Genomic DNA, 17,731 nt, shown 5'->3' on the forward strand with positions numbered 1-17,731 from the left:
GGAGTGGATAAATAGCATGCACTGCCTATACTGTTTTAATATCATTTGGAAAACATAACGGCTTCGACATTCTATTGAAAGAAGAGTCTATGACGTTCTTTTGCTCCAAGACGGCTTGCAATGTAATTAATTCATTTCAAAATATGCCTACAGTAAATTAACACACTCATCTTTTTAAATTTCCAGAATGATTCTAGGGCTTAACTAACAACACGGTTCATTCAAAATTTGCAAATAGCTCAATAATGCGTTAAAAATTTAAAAAAAGAAACATAGAATCACAGTCAGCGGAAGATTGCATCAAATTTGCACCACCGCCAAATCTCACATCATTTGCAATTGTGATTAAAAAAGTTATGGCTTCAAATCGGCACTGCATTTAAAACTCGGTGTACAATGAACACCTCGTTTAACAGATTCCAAAACCGTGAAGGTCTAACACGGATTACTCTCGAGTGATATCTCGATTTTTGAGGATTTCGGGTTCTAAGTAAACGCACCTAGCCCATCACGTTTCAAATTATGGCGTGTCTTCTGCCCACAGATTATGAATTGCCTTCAACGCTTAACTGTCTCGATGTCAGAGGGATACCTCAAAAGAGGTACGTTAAGTCGATTGGATGCAATGCCCCAGTGACGCATGAAAACGACCATCCAATACCCCTAGACGAGGCAATATTAACTAATCTCAATGCATTAAATACTACTCTTTCTAAAAGTACTCGAGATGAGACAAATTTCGAAGAAAAAATAGTTTTCTACCTTTCCCACCCAGAGCAAGCTTGCATTCTGCGCCGACCTTAAACAAAGTTGAAAGGCTCTGAAGGCGGTGGGTCGCATTTTAACAGATACTTTGGGTTGTAACTACCATTAGACCAAAAATGGTAAAAGTGGTAGCACTAGATTTTAAAAATTCCCTCTCGGGAGGCGGGTAAGGAAAGACGGTGACATGTGAAGAAGAGTCAGAAATTATAACTACCACTAGAGAAATAATACAGGAGATGAAGAGAAAGTTTAGGACACTGAATAATGTGTGCTTGTCTGCATATGGGTAGGTGTGTAAAACTAGATTGGGGGATGGGTAGGCGAACTGTACAGGTGAGGAGAGGAAAAGCGCTAAGCTCTCATCAACGGGTGCTGTGAATGAGCATAGTGGAACGGTGTCGATGGGCGCACTCATGGTATCGGGTGCTCTTGGATAAGAAAGCGCAGAATGTCTGAAAGCGAGACAATCCCCAGAACACGCTGCGTCTCATCTACTGCAACTAATCGGTGAACCTCGAAAAAACCGCAGACAAAGAAATAAGATTAATGCATCGGTCATCTTGTCAATCAATTACAAAGATAAAGCCGAAAGCCACCAATAATAAGAGTTAAATAAAAAGTACTGCACTCGCTAGACATAAATAAGACTGCTAGACAAATTACAGCATGAAATTCTAACAAAATCCTTTTGAGCGATGATGTCACGAAAATTGGGAAAAAAACTTACTCCTGCGTCGACTATGATGTCGATTATCTCCTTCAAGGTATGGGATGGCTTGCAGGTGGCCACACCCGAAAATTTCTGCAAGGGAAATAAAAAACGAATGCAGAGAGGGAGACGTTAGAAGGAACACCAATCCCAAGCCATGCAGAAATTAATAGCAGTTTTCAGCAGAATTAATGAGTTTATGAAGTAAACAAAAGTTAGTTTTCAGTGTAGCGATGGGATCACTTCATCTAAGGCTTCAGTAAGTTGAAAGGGCAACATAAATACCGCCCCTATTTATGTTTATCTTCTCTAAAAAGACTCAATTAGTAAGGAAGTTTTGGCTGCTCCAAGACAACCACCTATCTTAGGCGCATTTGCAGTTGTGAAGCTTCGTTTTCTAATACGCATGGGTAAGTTGTTGAAAAAAATGGTAATGCGAATTTCACTGGGATACAAAAGCACACGCTTTGACGGCCGATAGTGTAAAATAAAGTATTTATATAATACTTGACCTTCATATTAATAAAAAGAGGAAACGTTTATTTCGGGAAACGCTAGAATTTAGAGTGAACAGCAGTAGTAACAAACAATAAAGTAGATTCATGCAGCGATCAAGCATGGGTGAGAGCCAAATTTCTCCAGAATCACTAAAAACCAAACTTTGGTACGTGCAAAGAAAAGCCACAAGAGGTGCCCACAGCATTCTTAGGCAAGATTAAAGCTGCTCTAAAAACCCAAGTTTGAAATAGCTATTATTCCTGTTTCATATCGATATATTCAAAAAAAAATAACCAATGCAGGCGTTTAAAGAGAACGCAATAAAATCGTAGGCAAGTCAACGGTTGGCTATAGCAATAACTAAAGCACAAAAAACTGCCTTATTGTCTAGGTCTTTACGCAAGCAATTTCCGAGCACACTCCACCAAATAGAGTTCACCAAAAGGGCTAGCTGAAACTTAATAGCAATAAAAGGTTCATCACAATAACAGGAGTTTGACCAAACTCTTATTACGCGGTGAAACCGTTACGTGGTGAGTTTGTGCAACTAAAGACGGGGAAATAAGAAGGAGATGAACGAACCTCACGTCGGTACTGCAGGGCGTCAAATACGGTGATTTCGAGGTTATCGTAGCTTCGAGTGGCAGCGAGATTCTGAAATGACAGCTCAATTAAATTACAATTCATTCATTAATGGTATTTATGAACAATTTACACTTCATTATACCTTAGTGCATAAGGCAATCCGCACCAGGCTATTACGCAGTCAAAATTTACACCAGGGATAGAGTAGGGTAAAATGGCACAGGGTTCATATCATGGAACATTACATTATTAAAGGATACCCATCCAGTATGCTTTATTTCACTACAAATAGTGCAACAAATATGCAAAATAAAATTTTGTAACCGTACTCAAGCAGCAAAAAAGTCCAATTGGAGGTAAAACGGTTCACTAAAACCTATTATAAAGGGAGAATGGCATTTTAATTAAAAATATCGTCGTTTTCATCGTTAAAGTTAACATTTGTTTACTCCGATTAGGCCGGTCGAATGGACAAGAGTGATTCAAAACAAAGAGTAATTATTTCTAAAACACTTGTTGTTGATTTTTGCAGTGAAAAAGATAAATCAAAGTTTATTTCCACAGTAGTGTTGACATATCACCATTAAAATGTACGACAGCGATTGCGTTACCTTCAAACTCGCGAGAGTAGTGCAAAACAAACAAATCAACTATTCAAATTTAGGGACTATATGGAGCCATATTTGACAATAGTAATGAGACCTGAAAGATTTAACTCGTAACAGGGGTCATTCAAGGTACTTTAACAATAACTGCAAAATCCTTGAAAAATAAATCACAATCATTACAATAGGAAAGGTTGGCTGGAACTCCAAACGTTAAAAGGTGCCTAGATTAACTTCAAGTTCTTCCATGAAATGAGCCACACTTGGGGACATTTATTATTAACTAAGTAGTACAGAAAATATCATCCTCAAAATAAACTTGAACAAATTTTGCAGCACTAATTGGCTTATTCGAGTTTATTATGAATTACTTTCAAAAACAATAAAGTGCTACAACTGATTAATTAGGTATTAACATAATCAACAGTAGAGAAATAAAAGGAACAGTATAAAAATGTCATGGAGGCTCTTTAAAATGACGCACACGGTCTGATAAGGACCAGTCGACACTGTTTTACATTAATAGTTACCGTGACAGCAAATATGTAAAAGGCTCATAACTTTATCGTCGCAATGATACTTTGATAATATGTACTTTTAAAATCGGGCACACCTATTTTACGAAATACACCTAGGCCTTCGAAAAATTGGAGCGTTGATCACTGAACGGACATCCGTTTCATAAAATCCAATGGTGAAATTGACATACGACTGAGTTTAAATAAGTATCATGTGTATGCGAAATTGAAACGAGACTGAGGAATGACCCTTGCTTTTAGAAAGCTTGACGTTTTACTGGTGTCGCTTAGATACAACAAGACGAAGGTACCACTCAACTGAATTTTGCCAAATAAAATTACAAACGATAAAAGATTGTCAGGTATCAAATAGAAAGTGGCAACACATGGAAGCATAAATAAATGCTCGAGCCGCACCGCTTATTGAGCGGGTAGACCGAATATACACGCTTTCCATTCCAACAGAGATTCTGCAAAAGTGAGTCTTCTATTCATCGAACCAGTCGGTGGTGTACTGACCGCGCAGAATAGGCTTCAGGCTATCGCAATGACCACACTACCGTAAAAAAGCATGAAATTGAGGATAATGTTTAATAAGGTTAAACGGGCTTGTGATACCATTTGCGTAAATATTGGGAACGAAAGCGGAGGAATAAGAAGAAGTTCACATATTTCACATCATGGCAAGGGCTACGTGTCAAGCACATTTTAAAGGATGGATAAACACAGTCGTAGCTTAGAAAAAAAATAGAACTGTATTAACCCGGATATGAAGCGACGCACGTACTGAGCAAAAAAGTGGACTATAACAGAAATATTTGAATAAGGATTGGCTGCAGCGAAAAATATATACGACGGCTGTATTTAGACGCGTCAATGGTCTTGTCAGAAGCGCGCAATTCTTTCTCGGGTAAATATCTTGCACACATTTCCTGAGTTTAGAATTATAGACACAAGTAGACGCAAAACATGACGCAATGCAGCGGATACCACGGCACATAAACAAATTCATGAAGTAGGGATATTTACGGTATCACTGTTGGTCTGTATAAGCTGTTTACGTTAAGAGTGAATGATGTAACACCCCAATACACCGCTTTTCGCTATTAGAGTTTACGTCCAGGTAGCCAAAACGCAATTTCATCCTTCCCAGCGTCCTAACCAATCCGATTAGCGTGAATAATGAAAATTGCAAAATTATTAAATTGATTGTTAGTAACAATGAAAAACGGTAAAAGGTGTCGGATGTAGCCCTACGCTCCAGTCTAATAAATACCAAATCATAAGTAAACGCACTATCTTCTGTTGTCATAGTCTCGAAGCAAATTTTCGCAAATGTACTTTTACAAAATCGACAAGGAAAGTGGCTATAAATTTCCGAAAATTTACTTACAATAACATCGAACTTGGCGTATATATCAACAAGGCGCCCACTTTCATCAATGACAGGGAGGGCCGAAACACGATTTTCGACGAATACCGTAAGCACACGATGAAGTGGCCAATCTGTTCCCACACAGACCACATTCTGCATCGTCCCGATCGGCAGATTCTGCAACTGGTCCATCATAAAAGTTGGCATTGGCAACTTAGGCATCTGTGGAAGATAGAGCATATAATCATGCCTTAGTGGATGAAAAGTTATAAATAGGCAAAATACACTGAAATGAGAAGGAAGAGTGCAAACTAAACGAGGCACCACGTCAACCACATATTGGAGAAACATTGTGCAGCTGTGATAAAGGGACAAAGGGACAAAACCCATAATGCATATTTTGACAGGGAAAACGAAATATGAGATATATTGAATGCACTGATATTTGAGTACACTCTATTAGTGATGATTTTTTCCAATGGCAAGTAAGAAACCCGTCAAAATCGGTCATATTGGACGAGTGAATAGAAAAGAAGACAGCTTAAAGAAAAAGTGGCTTTAATTTCACTTATTCGAAACGCCTGCAACAAACAACCGTTGCGGCATTGAAAGGTGAATCTGTGGCACAGACACTTTCGATAAAAAAAATGACTGGAATCAGAGCATAATTTCTATGGTTCCGTCAATCATGTAAGCCAGGCAAAAGTGTTTTTTTACCTAAAAGTAGGGTATAGTGATATATCATACATAGGAAAACAAAAGCCATTGTAAGCAGAATTAAAAGTAAAAGAGAAGGCGCACAGAGAGTGTCTAAAGTGATCAGTGCAGCTCTACATTCATTTACTTAAAGAACACATAAATGTTTATGTATTCCAATGAGTTGTTCATTCTTCATTTCAGCTGTTTGCAGAATGGTAAGTGATTCAAAACTCTGTGTGCTTAATATTTAATGTGTTGAATTTGAGCTGTGCAATTAACGTCCAGATCAAAATAGAACCCAGCGAAAGTTTACCATTTTTACACAGAATTGCAAAACACGGAATGGAATACGTGAATAATAACGGGATTCACACTTAAGGCACGTACGATATGAAGTAACGGCAATTCAAACCAAATTATTATAAGCTTCAAAATCTCGTTTGAACGCTAAAATTAAACATTAAGCTTTTGAACATAATTAAGTCGATTTTCCACATAGAGATGGCATGGTGTCGAATAGGATGGGCAAAAATTCCCTAACAGTAATAAAAAACAAGAATAAGAACCATCACACAATGCAAATGCAACAAATTGCAGTAAGAAATCTGATAGAGATAAACACGTGTCCTCAATGCCATTATTGAAGTTTGTCCAAAGGAATTTCACAATGAAGCCTGAATAAGTAAAACGTGTATGCTTTAAAACCACGACATCACTACACGGGTTCACGTTGGGTCCCAGTTGAACAATGAGTTGATGGGACTGGTGAGGGAGGAGGACAAATAACAGTAAGGGTGCAAGCGAACTCACGTTGAAATGCAGATACTTAAGGAGGCGTTTGTGGGTGAGGATGTGGAGTGGGTTGCCGGTCAGCGGGTCCAAAATGGGAAGGCGGTGTACCTTGTGTTCTAACAGCATTTGAACGGCGTCCAAGAGAGTCCGCTCAGGAGTGATGTAGATCAGAGATGGTGCGTAGTCGGACATTTGTTCTACAAATTAGATCAGGAAAAGTGAAACTTATCAAAACCGTCGCAAAAAATTTGGCAGAAAGTAATCGTGTTAAAACAGTAATAAAAAGCAAGGCACAGAAAGTGTCATTTAAGGAAGTATCAGTAAGATAGTAAACAGAATTCCGCAAAAAGACTAGTTTTTCATTATGCACTCAAAGATTATCCTTTTAACAGAAATGAACTTGCACAAGTACTGCATGTTGTTCAAACATTTATTCTAAGCGCTGTAAGTTAAGTAGAGAATTACCACAGATGATCACGTGTAACAAATCAGGCCAAAAACAGTTTTAAATCCAATACAAATGTAATATGATTAGGAATAGTCAATTAGAAGGTAGCCTTGCCATCGGGTAAGAAACAGAAAGACGAAATGACTACAAATTGAGCAACGAGCTAAATAAAGGCGATGTTAAAATGTGCATTCACATAACAGTGGTACCTAATAGTACCTTCGAACTACATAGGATTAAAAATCAAAGCAAGGAGGGAAACATCACCAAAAACAAGGTATGGTGACTCGAAAAAAGGATATTTCCTATTTTGAGCGAAACACTGTTCAAAATGTCACCACGTGCCATGAAGAACCTAAAAATGGAACTGGTTAATAAAAATTAAGCTTGCACAGATGGAATAAAAGTACAACCGATGCAAGGATTTGTTTAACATAACCAGGATGCTATTTCAGAATGTAAACCACCCCAGAGACTAGCTGAACAAGTTATTTGCCCAAGAACGGAACACTCCTGGTTCTACACAAATATACAATTTATGGAAATGCAGGAAAATCTCAAAACAATTTAATAATATGCAATCCGAGAAGATAAACTCAACAAAGGCTAGAAATTTAGATTATAATTATAGAAATCATAACTGCAGAAAAATTGAAGGAATGCGGTAAAGAATAGCCTATTTATTTTCCTCTGAGGGATCTAAGACGGGGTACATATGGAAATCGCTTTAAAAAAAGGAAAAGCAGTTACCAAATCTAAGATTTCTAAGGCGAGGGAACGGCGGTACGGAGAAATAAGCGTTATTAAGAAATAGGAAATATTTCAAGGGTTGCAAAAAAACGTTCACAAGGCAAGGACACAAGCCCAGAGATAGCATTTGATTCACTTCAAAAAATAACAAAATAGTGAAATGCACTAGGGGAGCTTTTCTGAGGACTATAAAATTGCCAAAATCAAAAAATTCCAGTTTAGAGAGATGAACTGTGAAAACATCAATTTTTATAGGAATTCGTGAACAGAGATGCAGCAAAGTAAAAGCGACATAAATTATATATTGGACCAAAAATAGCAGTTCACACAGCACAGGATAACAATAAATAGTTGCCGAACCTATAAAAATGACCTATCGATAAGTATAAGAAGTAGCTAGCATTTAAATAACCAACCATACTACAAAAACGACTCAAGAAACGAGATCGTACGCTGAAATTATACACGGGTAAAATCAGCAAGAGTGATTGAATAACCGTAAAAAGTATTAATTACCCCGCCACGTTTTGATCTGGTGTTCTTCCAACTCGACTATCGGAATTTCAGGGGATTTGTAATACTTGTGCAGGATTCGAATGAAGTCAGTAATAGTTAGAAGACCCACATATTCCTGACATTCAGAGTCCCAGAGTATCGCTACCCTAACGCCATTATAAACGAGAGCAAAAAAGCCCTTTTTGACCTGAGTAGAAATTAAACAAACAAGTCGAAAACTTACATTAAGCGACACATCAAAAACAATCAGCTTCGCACTGAGTGGTATCAAATCGTAGGAGGTATGATGCTTTAAGAATATACGGTAAGCATCATTCACATTGGCTGTACAAAAATGATTAACAAAAGGAGAAAAACTCACTTATAGACTCGACGCTAAATGGCAAAGGCGAATCCACGGACTAAATAAAGACACAAAAGTGAATTAACAGGAAGAGTTTCGATGTAAGTAAATTGCAGGTGAGATAATTAACTTTAACGAGCATTGGTGAAGAGTACACACCTAAGGACACGAGTGATACAAATGCTAAGACAGCATAAAAATTGAACGTAAGCTAAGTGAAAACAGTAACAAAAAAAGCAATAACTAAGAGTAGGAACTGAAATACATTTCAGCATCAATGGTGCACATAAAAAAAGGAAAAACAAAGTGTTATATAAAACTACCCTATTAGCCTCTCGGAACAATATTGCACACTGGTCCGTGCTCATGCTTGAAGTTCGGTTCCTGTTTCTTGTAGGAGTATCTCGCGCACTCGGAGGATAAGACATCACGGATAGAATAGCCGAACTATTTTATTGGTTTACAGTTATATTTTAAACAGTTGCATATTGATGATAAAAAAAAACAAGGGAAAAATATACCTATGAGTGTACAAAATCTCGCCTTCGAAAATTAATTAACTCTAATGTGCAGCAAAAGCATTTACAGAAAGTCTGATAAACGACGAGAAAATGAATATAGGTTACGGACTGCGTCAATGGCAGCATACGAACATATTTAAGCAAAAGACACTCTGCATTGGGGTAGTAAAAAGTGCAGTGGGTATAATTTTACAGCTTTCAAAAGGATTATTAGCTGAGCAGCTGTAGACCACGGTTAAGCTGAGGTTATACAAGCCCCGTGCAAACACGATTTTGTTAATAATCTAACTCACGGTTTCGATGGTTTTTTTCACTTACACCTAAAAAAACCATTTTAAAGTAAAGACAGGATTAAAGCATATGAACTGAATAGTAGGTAGCGGGCTAACTGCCGCCCCGAGACTTCACTGAAGACAAATATGGCTAAACTACTAGGGAAAAAAACCTTTTTTAGGATTCATGAGGGCAGACTATCAACTGATACAACTCATAGAGTCAAATTTGCACTCAAAATGTTATAGAATGTAGTTAAATAGCAAAATTCACATTCGAATTTGTTTTGGAGTTATTTCTTCGCACACTGTTTAGAAATTACTTAGAGATGCTGCCAACTTTCTGCAATCTGTTTTTCTAGACAATTTAGTTGTTTGAAGTTGCTCTTCACCACTAGATCTGTTCTAAAATTTGGCCTTAAATTACTTGCAGAAGTAGCCCCGACTGTCACAGTTTGCTGCCAGTCTGTTTCCATGTCTCGATTTCTTTTCTATCCACACGCACGCAGCGTTATTCAGAGGCTACCCGAGCATTTTAAAAAAGGCTACTTAAAAAGATGCACCCCTAACTCAAAATTGTCGTACTTTGAGGAATGTGAGGATCAGTACATCAAGGCTGCCAACAATTCGATGTGTGTTTTCGCTGGTATTTAACTTTTTTAGCTATCCCAAAGAATTCTTTGATATTCCTCCCGCAGTTATTTTTCCTGAAGAGTCTCAGAAGTCCCTCTGGGGTGGGGAAGGTATTGTTACAGGTTTCACCGAAGTCAAACGTACACACACTAGGTATGCATTTTATATCACTAACGCGGTAGGATACCCAAGACTTGGGGACCAGAATTGCGTCAAAACCTCTTCTATAGTGAGATATTGGATCGATGGTTGATGATTATTGTGTCCTTAACGGCTTTGAAACAGATAGAGTTGATGAAGGGCATAGACAACTACCTTTTAATGGTACGTCCAGAGTTTAAACGATTCGGAAGACCCCAGAAAGTGAAATCAATAGTCGTCTTGGTATGCATATCAAGCGTGAGATTTTGGTGCAGCTGTCAGATCCGGAATTTAAAAAGCTGAAACCTGCTATTGCGGCCAAATATGCTCAATTCACTATTCCTGTGGGTTTTTTGAGGGCATCTTAATTTGGGTTCTTAACATACATTCACATACACCTACATTATTTGCGACTGTTTTTGTTTTATGCCTCCGATTAACGTCAGATGTTATCGTCCTTTTTTGTAATGCTTTCGTATTACTAATTCTGTTTCATTGGAACACCGTCGTCAGAACCTGTTGCAATGTTCTAGTCTACATGACTCGTGCAATCTTGTCAACTTTTCGAGAGCATTTGTTATTTTATGAAACTCATGCTCCTTCTTAACCCAGGGCGATGAAGCTGAATGGGTAGGGCTGACACTGGATGAGGCAATCAAGAAACAGATGAAAATCGAACATTTGCGTGAACGAGCAGAGGCGTCCATTCCAAAAAAAGAAATTTTTACGAGGGCACTACTCAAGCAACTCGAAGCGGACAAGGGACACCCGCAGCCGTGTATGTTTTGGGCTATTCTGTCCTGATTCACATTTGCATAACTTCTTTGGAAGCATCAATTTATAGATCATCCGTGTATATGCTCCGCGAGAGTGTTTGATTAGTTATCGACTTTAAAGGTGAAGTTTTGCTTATCTTGCCAGCTGAAAGGAAAATCAGCGTTGAGAATTTACGAGAATGCTCTTCATTGATAAATTTGTTTAAATTTTTAGCATAAATGGAAAGTAGTGTAAACTTGCATTCTTATCTAGTGTGTGAATGGAAACCTCGGCCAGCAGATCCTAATTTTGTGTCTTCTTAATGGAAGCACTTTGCTGAAATCGGTTTACCTACATATTTTGCGAAACTTGTCCATTTGAAATTTAAATGACTTTTACAGCGCGGCTCTCAGATCTGACATCAAGTTCGCTGCGCTCAACATTCAGTCGGTTCTTGTACGGCCAAAGGGGAAGTAAATCTTAGACAAATTGACAGCTCCTTCGTTTTTTATGTAGATATTTTGTGTTTAAGATAAAATTCAATTTTAGAATTTTGGTATGGCTTCTGTATTCATGTTGGGTTTTTAAATTCGGGAACTTTCCATCTATCGCTGCATTTGAAAGGATAAAATAGTTATTGTTGACCTCCCCATTGAGGCATAATGCCATATTGACAACTCACTTTAGTGACGGCCTTTCACGCGGACACTTATTTTAAAGTTACGTAGGATTTCGTGTACAAAGAGAGCCTACCGGCTACCTTTACTGGCAAGGGCCTGGAGCGAGTAGCCCATTGAGATTGACTAAACCCGAGAGTAAAACAAGCAACCTATTCCACCGTATCGACAAGCAGCACGATGCGACCTACATAGGCTGTGTGATCGTCGTAGATGTCCTTTCTAAAAATTGACTCCGAATATAGCTGTCATTTGTTCCGTCAAATCAGCTCAGGACACAGATTAATATAGAAAGCTGATTTTCCCTATTCGTTTACTTGTGCTTCCGAGATGGAGTGCTGTTTGATGGAGCTTTAAAGCCAGGCTTTGTAGTTACAGTTGCAATCAAATCAGATTAGTTATGACATTTTGAATGTATTTGAAGGCATCTATCTAAAAAGTTATCTTACTAGAAGTTAACAGATGGCTTGGAACAAGTGATTTTGTTCCACTGAAGCCAAAATGCGCGTCTCTGTGGTACAAATGCACCAATGTCCGATTGTGATATCGAAGAAGTTTTCCACGCATGTCTGCATGAAGTGACGCGATTTATTAGTTGACTGGAGAGAATCTTATTTGCATTGCTAAGCGCGGTTTTTATGTATGACCGAGGTGGTCGCGCCTAATGTTAACTTTGTTTGAAAGTTTCGGTTTATTGTCATACGTGGACTTTGAAACACGAAGGCAGTTTCCTGTTCCGAACATAGGGACTAGTGAATCTTTCCACAATATTAAGACCCTTACAGAAAATCGCCAATGATCGCTGATTAACTGATTTGGACTATAGCTGCCATTGTCCCTCTCCCCTCGTAAGCGTTTCGGATCATTCGTTAAGGATTTCCAGGTGACTTGAAATACCTACTTTGATTGACAAAACTTAAATCTCAACGGGTGTCTCCACAGTTTACCACCCACGGGCGTGAACATCAGTGCAGAAAGGAAATATGCTTTTAGAAGGGCGGCAATAGCGAAGACCAAAGCGTTCACAACTCTTCGCGTGATATGCATTTTTTACGTCGTTGCTCACTTCAAAACGATTTGCCTCAGATGCCGAAAAATACTGCGGCTCACCTGACTTCGCTACACCTTCTTTAGTTTCGTTTAGTAATGCCCTGAGAGGTGGTGATGCGCTTAAATTAGCTTGAACATGTTTTTGGGAAAAGCTGAAATTAAAAAAGGAACCGATAGGCGTAATTACCGCTTACTAGAGTCAATCAAATATAATGCCTTCTAGTTGATGAATGTATGATAGTCTTTAAAAAGATCCGCCTCTGTATTGGAGTTCTGAGTGTGTTAATGTGTATATGCATGGTGGTTGCTACCAAAAGAACCTTCTTCGCTGTCCGCGGCATCTATCTCCTTCAAGTTTGGCCTGTTTCTTAAATAAATTACGCGATTCACTGTCTCTACCCGGCTAAGGTGAGGCTCCATCAAGCATGGCCTTGATTACCCATTTTTAGCAAATATTTGCAAGGAAGGTTCTACTAATTTTAAGGTACATTGGGGTAAAATGGGTGGGGGCTTAAGCTGAGATAATAATTTCCGCTCTCACCCAATCTCATGCTCCTAATTACACGCACTTCCCTTTATTATTTAAATGGGATATGAATAAAAAGCCCTAGAATCATCTTTTTTCGACACAAATAGGATACCACTTTGAGTTTGGCTTTTCCTCTAAGACACTTATTTCAACTGCAATTCTTCCAGGAGTGGAATGCATAGTCGAAAGGCATTAGGTGATTGTAAGAAATGCAACAGACTTCTGAAGTTTATTTAAGTAGATTGTTTCAGTAGGAAACATAACCCAAAAAGCAATAAAGTTGCGAGACTAACGTCGAAATTGTGATATTCCATCGTACTGAGGCATGAATAAATAGTGTGACTGTTCTTATTGTAGCTGACTTCACCGTGTGCTATTCAAACGACAAAGAAAAGTACAAAGAAGGTGGACGATGATAAGAACAATGGTAGGGGAAAAAGCAGAGCTCTAAAGCTAAGAACTCTTAATTCCAAATAGTTTGGACATTATTTCCCAGCCTTCTTCAAGTCTGAGCGCTCCAACGTCCCTTATTCGGAGCATTTCATTTTTATGTTTATCTACTACTCATGGGATGGAGGGCTCACGTGGAACACAGCTCAAGGGCATTTAATATAAGCAATTTGAGCACTTCTGTAGTACGATGGTGGTTTGTCCCTCGATTCTGGTGAGGCGCCACATTTGAACTTTGAATTAGCCCCCTTGTACCTCGCTGGGTGGGCTGGCCTTTGGGCCATGCCAATAGCCCGGACACCTTCTCTGCACTGAATATATATTCTGCCCGAGTATTTTGTCTTCTTTCGTCTTCAGGGAGTCTGAAATGCTACACTTCTGTGTTATGGATGGCATATATGTCTGAGTGAATATGCGGAATATGTAAGAACATCAGACAAATTCCACTGTAATGTAATACTGCGGTGAAGGTAATACGCAAATGCAATGAGGCACGGCTGCTCCGAAGGATTTCAATCTCCCCATCTCAATTAATCGCCTTTCGTCTACTAGTTACCCTCCTATTAACCTACAAATCTAAACTCACTCGAATAAAATCAAATGATGAATACCTTCCGAAAACATACTGCCTTTGTAAGTGGATAATTTAGATGCCTGAATAGACCAAAATAGTCGACTTCACAAAGTTTGGCTGTGTTACTGCCCTTTTTGCGTTTGGGTTAGCCCTGAAAAACGGGTGATTGTACAAATTAGCGAATTTTAAGCACACCTACTTTTAATGTACTTTATGCTTTTCACGACCTATGCGCAAAGGATAGTGGATTTAAGGCAATGGGTAGCCTAGATCCAAATTGGCACTACTAAGTGGAAGTCGATTTTAAGATGCTCAGTATAGATACTTGGAGAAGTGCAGACGAATATGTAAGAGGCTCATTTATTTTCAGAAAATACGCAACATTTATACCAGTTGGAGGAATGTTACACCGGAGAGGTGCCAGGATTTGAGTCGAGCGATCTTAGAAAACGAAGAAAAGTGGGTTTGGCAGGCGTTTACGCAGGTGCTCCAAGGGAGAAATGGAGAGCAATAGAAATTCAAGTTAGTCGTAGTAGGCGATTTGTCACCTAAATAAGGGCACTAAAACTACTTAATCTAAAAAGGGACCATTTTACCATTTCATCAAAGTTCAAAAAAGCCTACGACAAAAGACAAAATCCAAGTGGGATTCAGGAGACTTTGCGCACGTTCTAATTTTGAGCCTCGGAATTTTTAAATAAAAGGGGCTGAGTGACAAATCACAAATGACCCAATGCACCGAATGTACGTTCAATTAGCTAATAATATCTGAATTTACGAAATGTTTGAAAAATATTTTTTGTGAATAACATAAAAGTAACGTTCAGACAATACTTATGCCCCATAGAGAAAAGTCCTTCTTTGTAGCTAAATAATAGTGAATTTTTGAAGGAGTTTCCAGGCTAAAATCCGAAATAAAGTGCAGCCATGTGAAAAATACCGGTATAAACGAACTTTACACATTTCGGAGAAAATATCTTCCCCGTTCTTAAAACGTCTAGTTTATCCTATCCCCACGGAACTGTTAAACTCCGTTCCCTTTTATGTGATTCTGCTTTTAAGCCAGCATTTCTACGACTAGTGAATGACATGCGAGATAGCCAGTACATTCCCTTGCTCCACCGATGCAGTTGCCATACAGGGCGAAACTCCAAATCCAGTAGAATTGCCATAAGGGGTCAGTGGCTTTAAAGGCAGATATTCTCTCAATTGTGCGGAAATTAGATGACTGGCCTGGCTGGTTTGCGTGTTTCCTTACAGGACCGATTACGTTTAGACGGCTGACTCAAAAGGTTGACCAAGGGGAGCAACTGGAACGACGCTTAAAAGAAGAGAGGGGGTATCTAATACGTTGAGTACTTCTTTAATTCTCGTTTATTTGGCAATGGACCACTTAGAGTCCCCGCCGCCAGTAACCATAATAAATACTACCGGGTATTATGTCTTTAATCGGTTTCTAAGATGTCTCGGGGCACCAAGTTTGCATTTTAACCATATGCCCTACGTGTAGGTCCCTAAATCTTTACCGAATTCGGAAGGAACATAGCAGTATGGGGGGATGCATGTTAGTGATGTACAGAAAAGCAAAGGCTAACGGCACATCCCACAGACCATGCCCTTCGAGAGTAAGTACAAAGGCCGAGACTTAGGTCCGTGCGTAATCAAATACCAAATAAAACAAACAATCAATGATTTACTGTAGCGTCCCGGGACTCCCCCCTGAAGACGAAAGAAGACAAATTACTCGGGCGCGATATATATTCAGCGCAGCGAAGGTGTCTGGGCTATTGGCATGGCCCAAAAGGCCAGCCCATACAGCGAGGTACAAGGGGGCTAATCCAAAGTACAAAAGTGGCGCCTCGCCAATGCCGAGGGATAAACCACTATCGTACTACATTACACTAGGATTCATCAATGCCAAGAAGTTGGTCTAAATGTGAGACATGTGCAAATGAGTAATGCATCATGTAAGGTAACAAGTTGTAAAAAGACCTGACAAAATGTAAAATCCATACAATGACTTTAATTTATGTAAGCCAAAATCTATTTTTTAATCTGTAAGCTGAAACGAATTCACAGCATACAAATGCTTACGATGAAAGTGACATTAATAGGAAAAAACACAAATGAGTAAGGCGAACCCAAAAACCAAAAGAAGAAAACTGCTCAAGCTAAATGCAAGAAAAACAACAAACGAGTTACATGGGACATGGCAAGCTTATTTCTAATTGAAGCAACGAACAAATAAACGGGCATTTAAAAAATCTCAAGCAGTAGCAGACTACAAGTTTGCCTAAAAAATCCACACTTTATGAGATTTAGCTTTACTGTTGACTATAGCTAATATCTTTCGAAACTTTTTCGGAATATTAAACGAATAGAGAAATGCGCTTTAAATAAAATGCACTGCGTCAAGCGTTATTTCGGCTAAATTCATAGAGCTTGATGACCTTGATAATTTGCTGAGTCAATATTAACCTATAAGTGTCGGAAAAAAATGTGCATCTCTGACACCTCTTGAAAATGTAGCCACTGAAAATTTCTTATCAGCTATCTGAATTTTAAAAGTCCTTTGCTCTTTAATTTTTAATTTATACTAGGTTGCAAAAGAAGTCAATAAATTTTTATAAAAGAACAAATAGTTCTGTGATTAGCTTCCAAATTTATCTATTTTGTTGATTATAGCCCTGAGAATACCTATTTTTTACGGCATGAATGTATTCGGTGGCTCCTGCTTCAACTGCATCCACAACTATGCGACTTGCGTGTGTCTTCGTGCTTGCTCTCCTATTTGTTCTCTGTGCTTCTGATCGTCCTAATCTAAGCAATCGTGCGAGACTTGTGGTGACGAAAGAAGTGTTGAATCGGTACTTAGTCGAGACAAAAGAAGTCACTTTGCTGTACACTATTCACAATCTCAGTCCCAAGTACATTAATTTCCGAGTTTTTACAATTTTTTTATGGGAGAACCGCTAGGGATGTGGAGATCCATGATCGACTTCCTGAGTCAGACTTCACATTTGTTCATGGAAGTCGGTCAACCAGATGGCCTTCCGTTCTTCCCATGTCCAACATAACTCACTCTGTGATAGTTATCCCTCGGTCTGCTGGTTATTTCAATTTTACTAGCGCAGAGGTGACTTACAAGGCCGGTATGGACGGCAAAGTGACGGTACGTAAATCCATATCCACCACTTGCCTTTAAGTACCAGCGTCTTGCTCTCGAAAATGCAATTTTACTACTTGATCTATTGCCGCTTTAGTATGGTTATTCATCTGCTCCTGGAATGCGTCTAATCCTAATCCCCTCCGTCTTCAATCGTCAATTTTCTTCTCATTGGGTAAATTTACTATTGTTTTACCTGAGTTGTCACTATGGCCTCCTTCAAACCTCATCTTCACCTTTAGGTGGAATGGATCTGCTTTGCATTCATCATGACACCCTGTTTGGCAATCCCATACATGCTTTGGCGCGCTAGTGCCTCTAAATACAAATAAACTCTTTTTGCCCTGAGTTTCTGTTTT

The 17,731-nt window shown here is 38.8% G+C and overlaps 3 protein-coding genes across 3 annotated transcripts; 2 read left to right on the forward strand and 1 right to left on the reverse strand. All coding sequences in view use genetic code 11, as the record gives it.

Annotated features, from left to right (window-relative positions):
- Positions 1-1,176: 1,176 nt before the first annotated feature.
- Positions 1,177-9,031, reverse strand: EGR_02991 (5'-AMP-activated protein kinase subunit gamma-2; the record flags this gene model as incomplete). Its single annotated transcript, XM_024492240.1, has 9 exons — positions 1,177-1,278; positions 1,493-1,567; positions 2,555-2,626; positions 5,074-5,277; positions 6,565-6,743; positions 8,261-8,447; positions 8,484-8,584; positions 8,622-8,661; positions 8,927-9,031. 9 exons carry the CDS (start codon positions 9,029-9,031, stop codon positions 1,177-1,179), a joined length of 1,065 nt encoding a protein of 354 aa, XP_024353435.1.
- Positions 9,032-9,870: 839 nt separating this feature from the next.
- EGR_02992 (39S ribosomal protein L28) lies at positions 9,871-11,410 on the forward strand (the record flags this gene model as incomplete). Its single annotated transcript, XM_024492241.1, has 6 exons — positions 9,871-10,028; positions 10,060-10,182; positions 10,212-10,353; positions 10,383-10,514; positions 10,783-10,948; positions 11,328-11,410. 6 exons carry the CDS (start codon positions 9,871-9,873, stop codon positions 11,408-11,410), a joined length of 804 nt encoding a protein of 267 aa, XP_024353436.1.
- A 5,511-nt stretch (positions 11,411-16,921) lies between these two features.
- Positions 16,922-17,704, forward strand: EGR_02993 (Translocon-associated protein subunit beta; the record flags this gene model as incomplete). The annotated part of the gene is made up of 4 exons (XM_024492242.1): positions 16,922-17,133; positions 17,174-17,378; positions 17,470-17,547; positions 17,615-17,704. 4 exons carry the CDS (start codon positions 16,922-16,924, stop codon positions 17,702-17,704), a joined length of 585 nt encoding a protein of 194 aa, XP_024353437.1.
- Positions 17,705-17,731: the final 27 nt, after the last annotated feature.

This window comes from Echinococcus granulosus (assembly GCF_000524195.1).
Source record: "Echinococcus granulosus chromosome Unknown EG_S00014, whole genome shotgun sequence".
NCBI lineage: Eukaryota > Metazoa > Platyhelminthes > Cestoda > Cyclophyllidea > Taeniidae > Echinococcus > Echinococcus granulosus.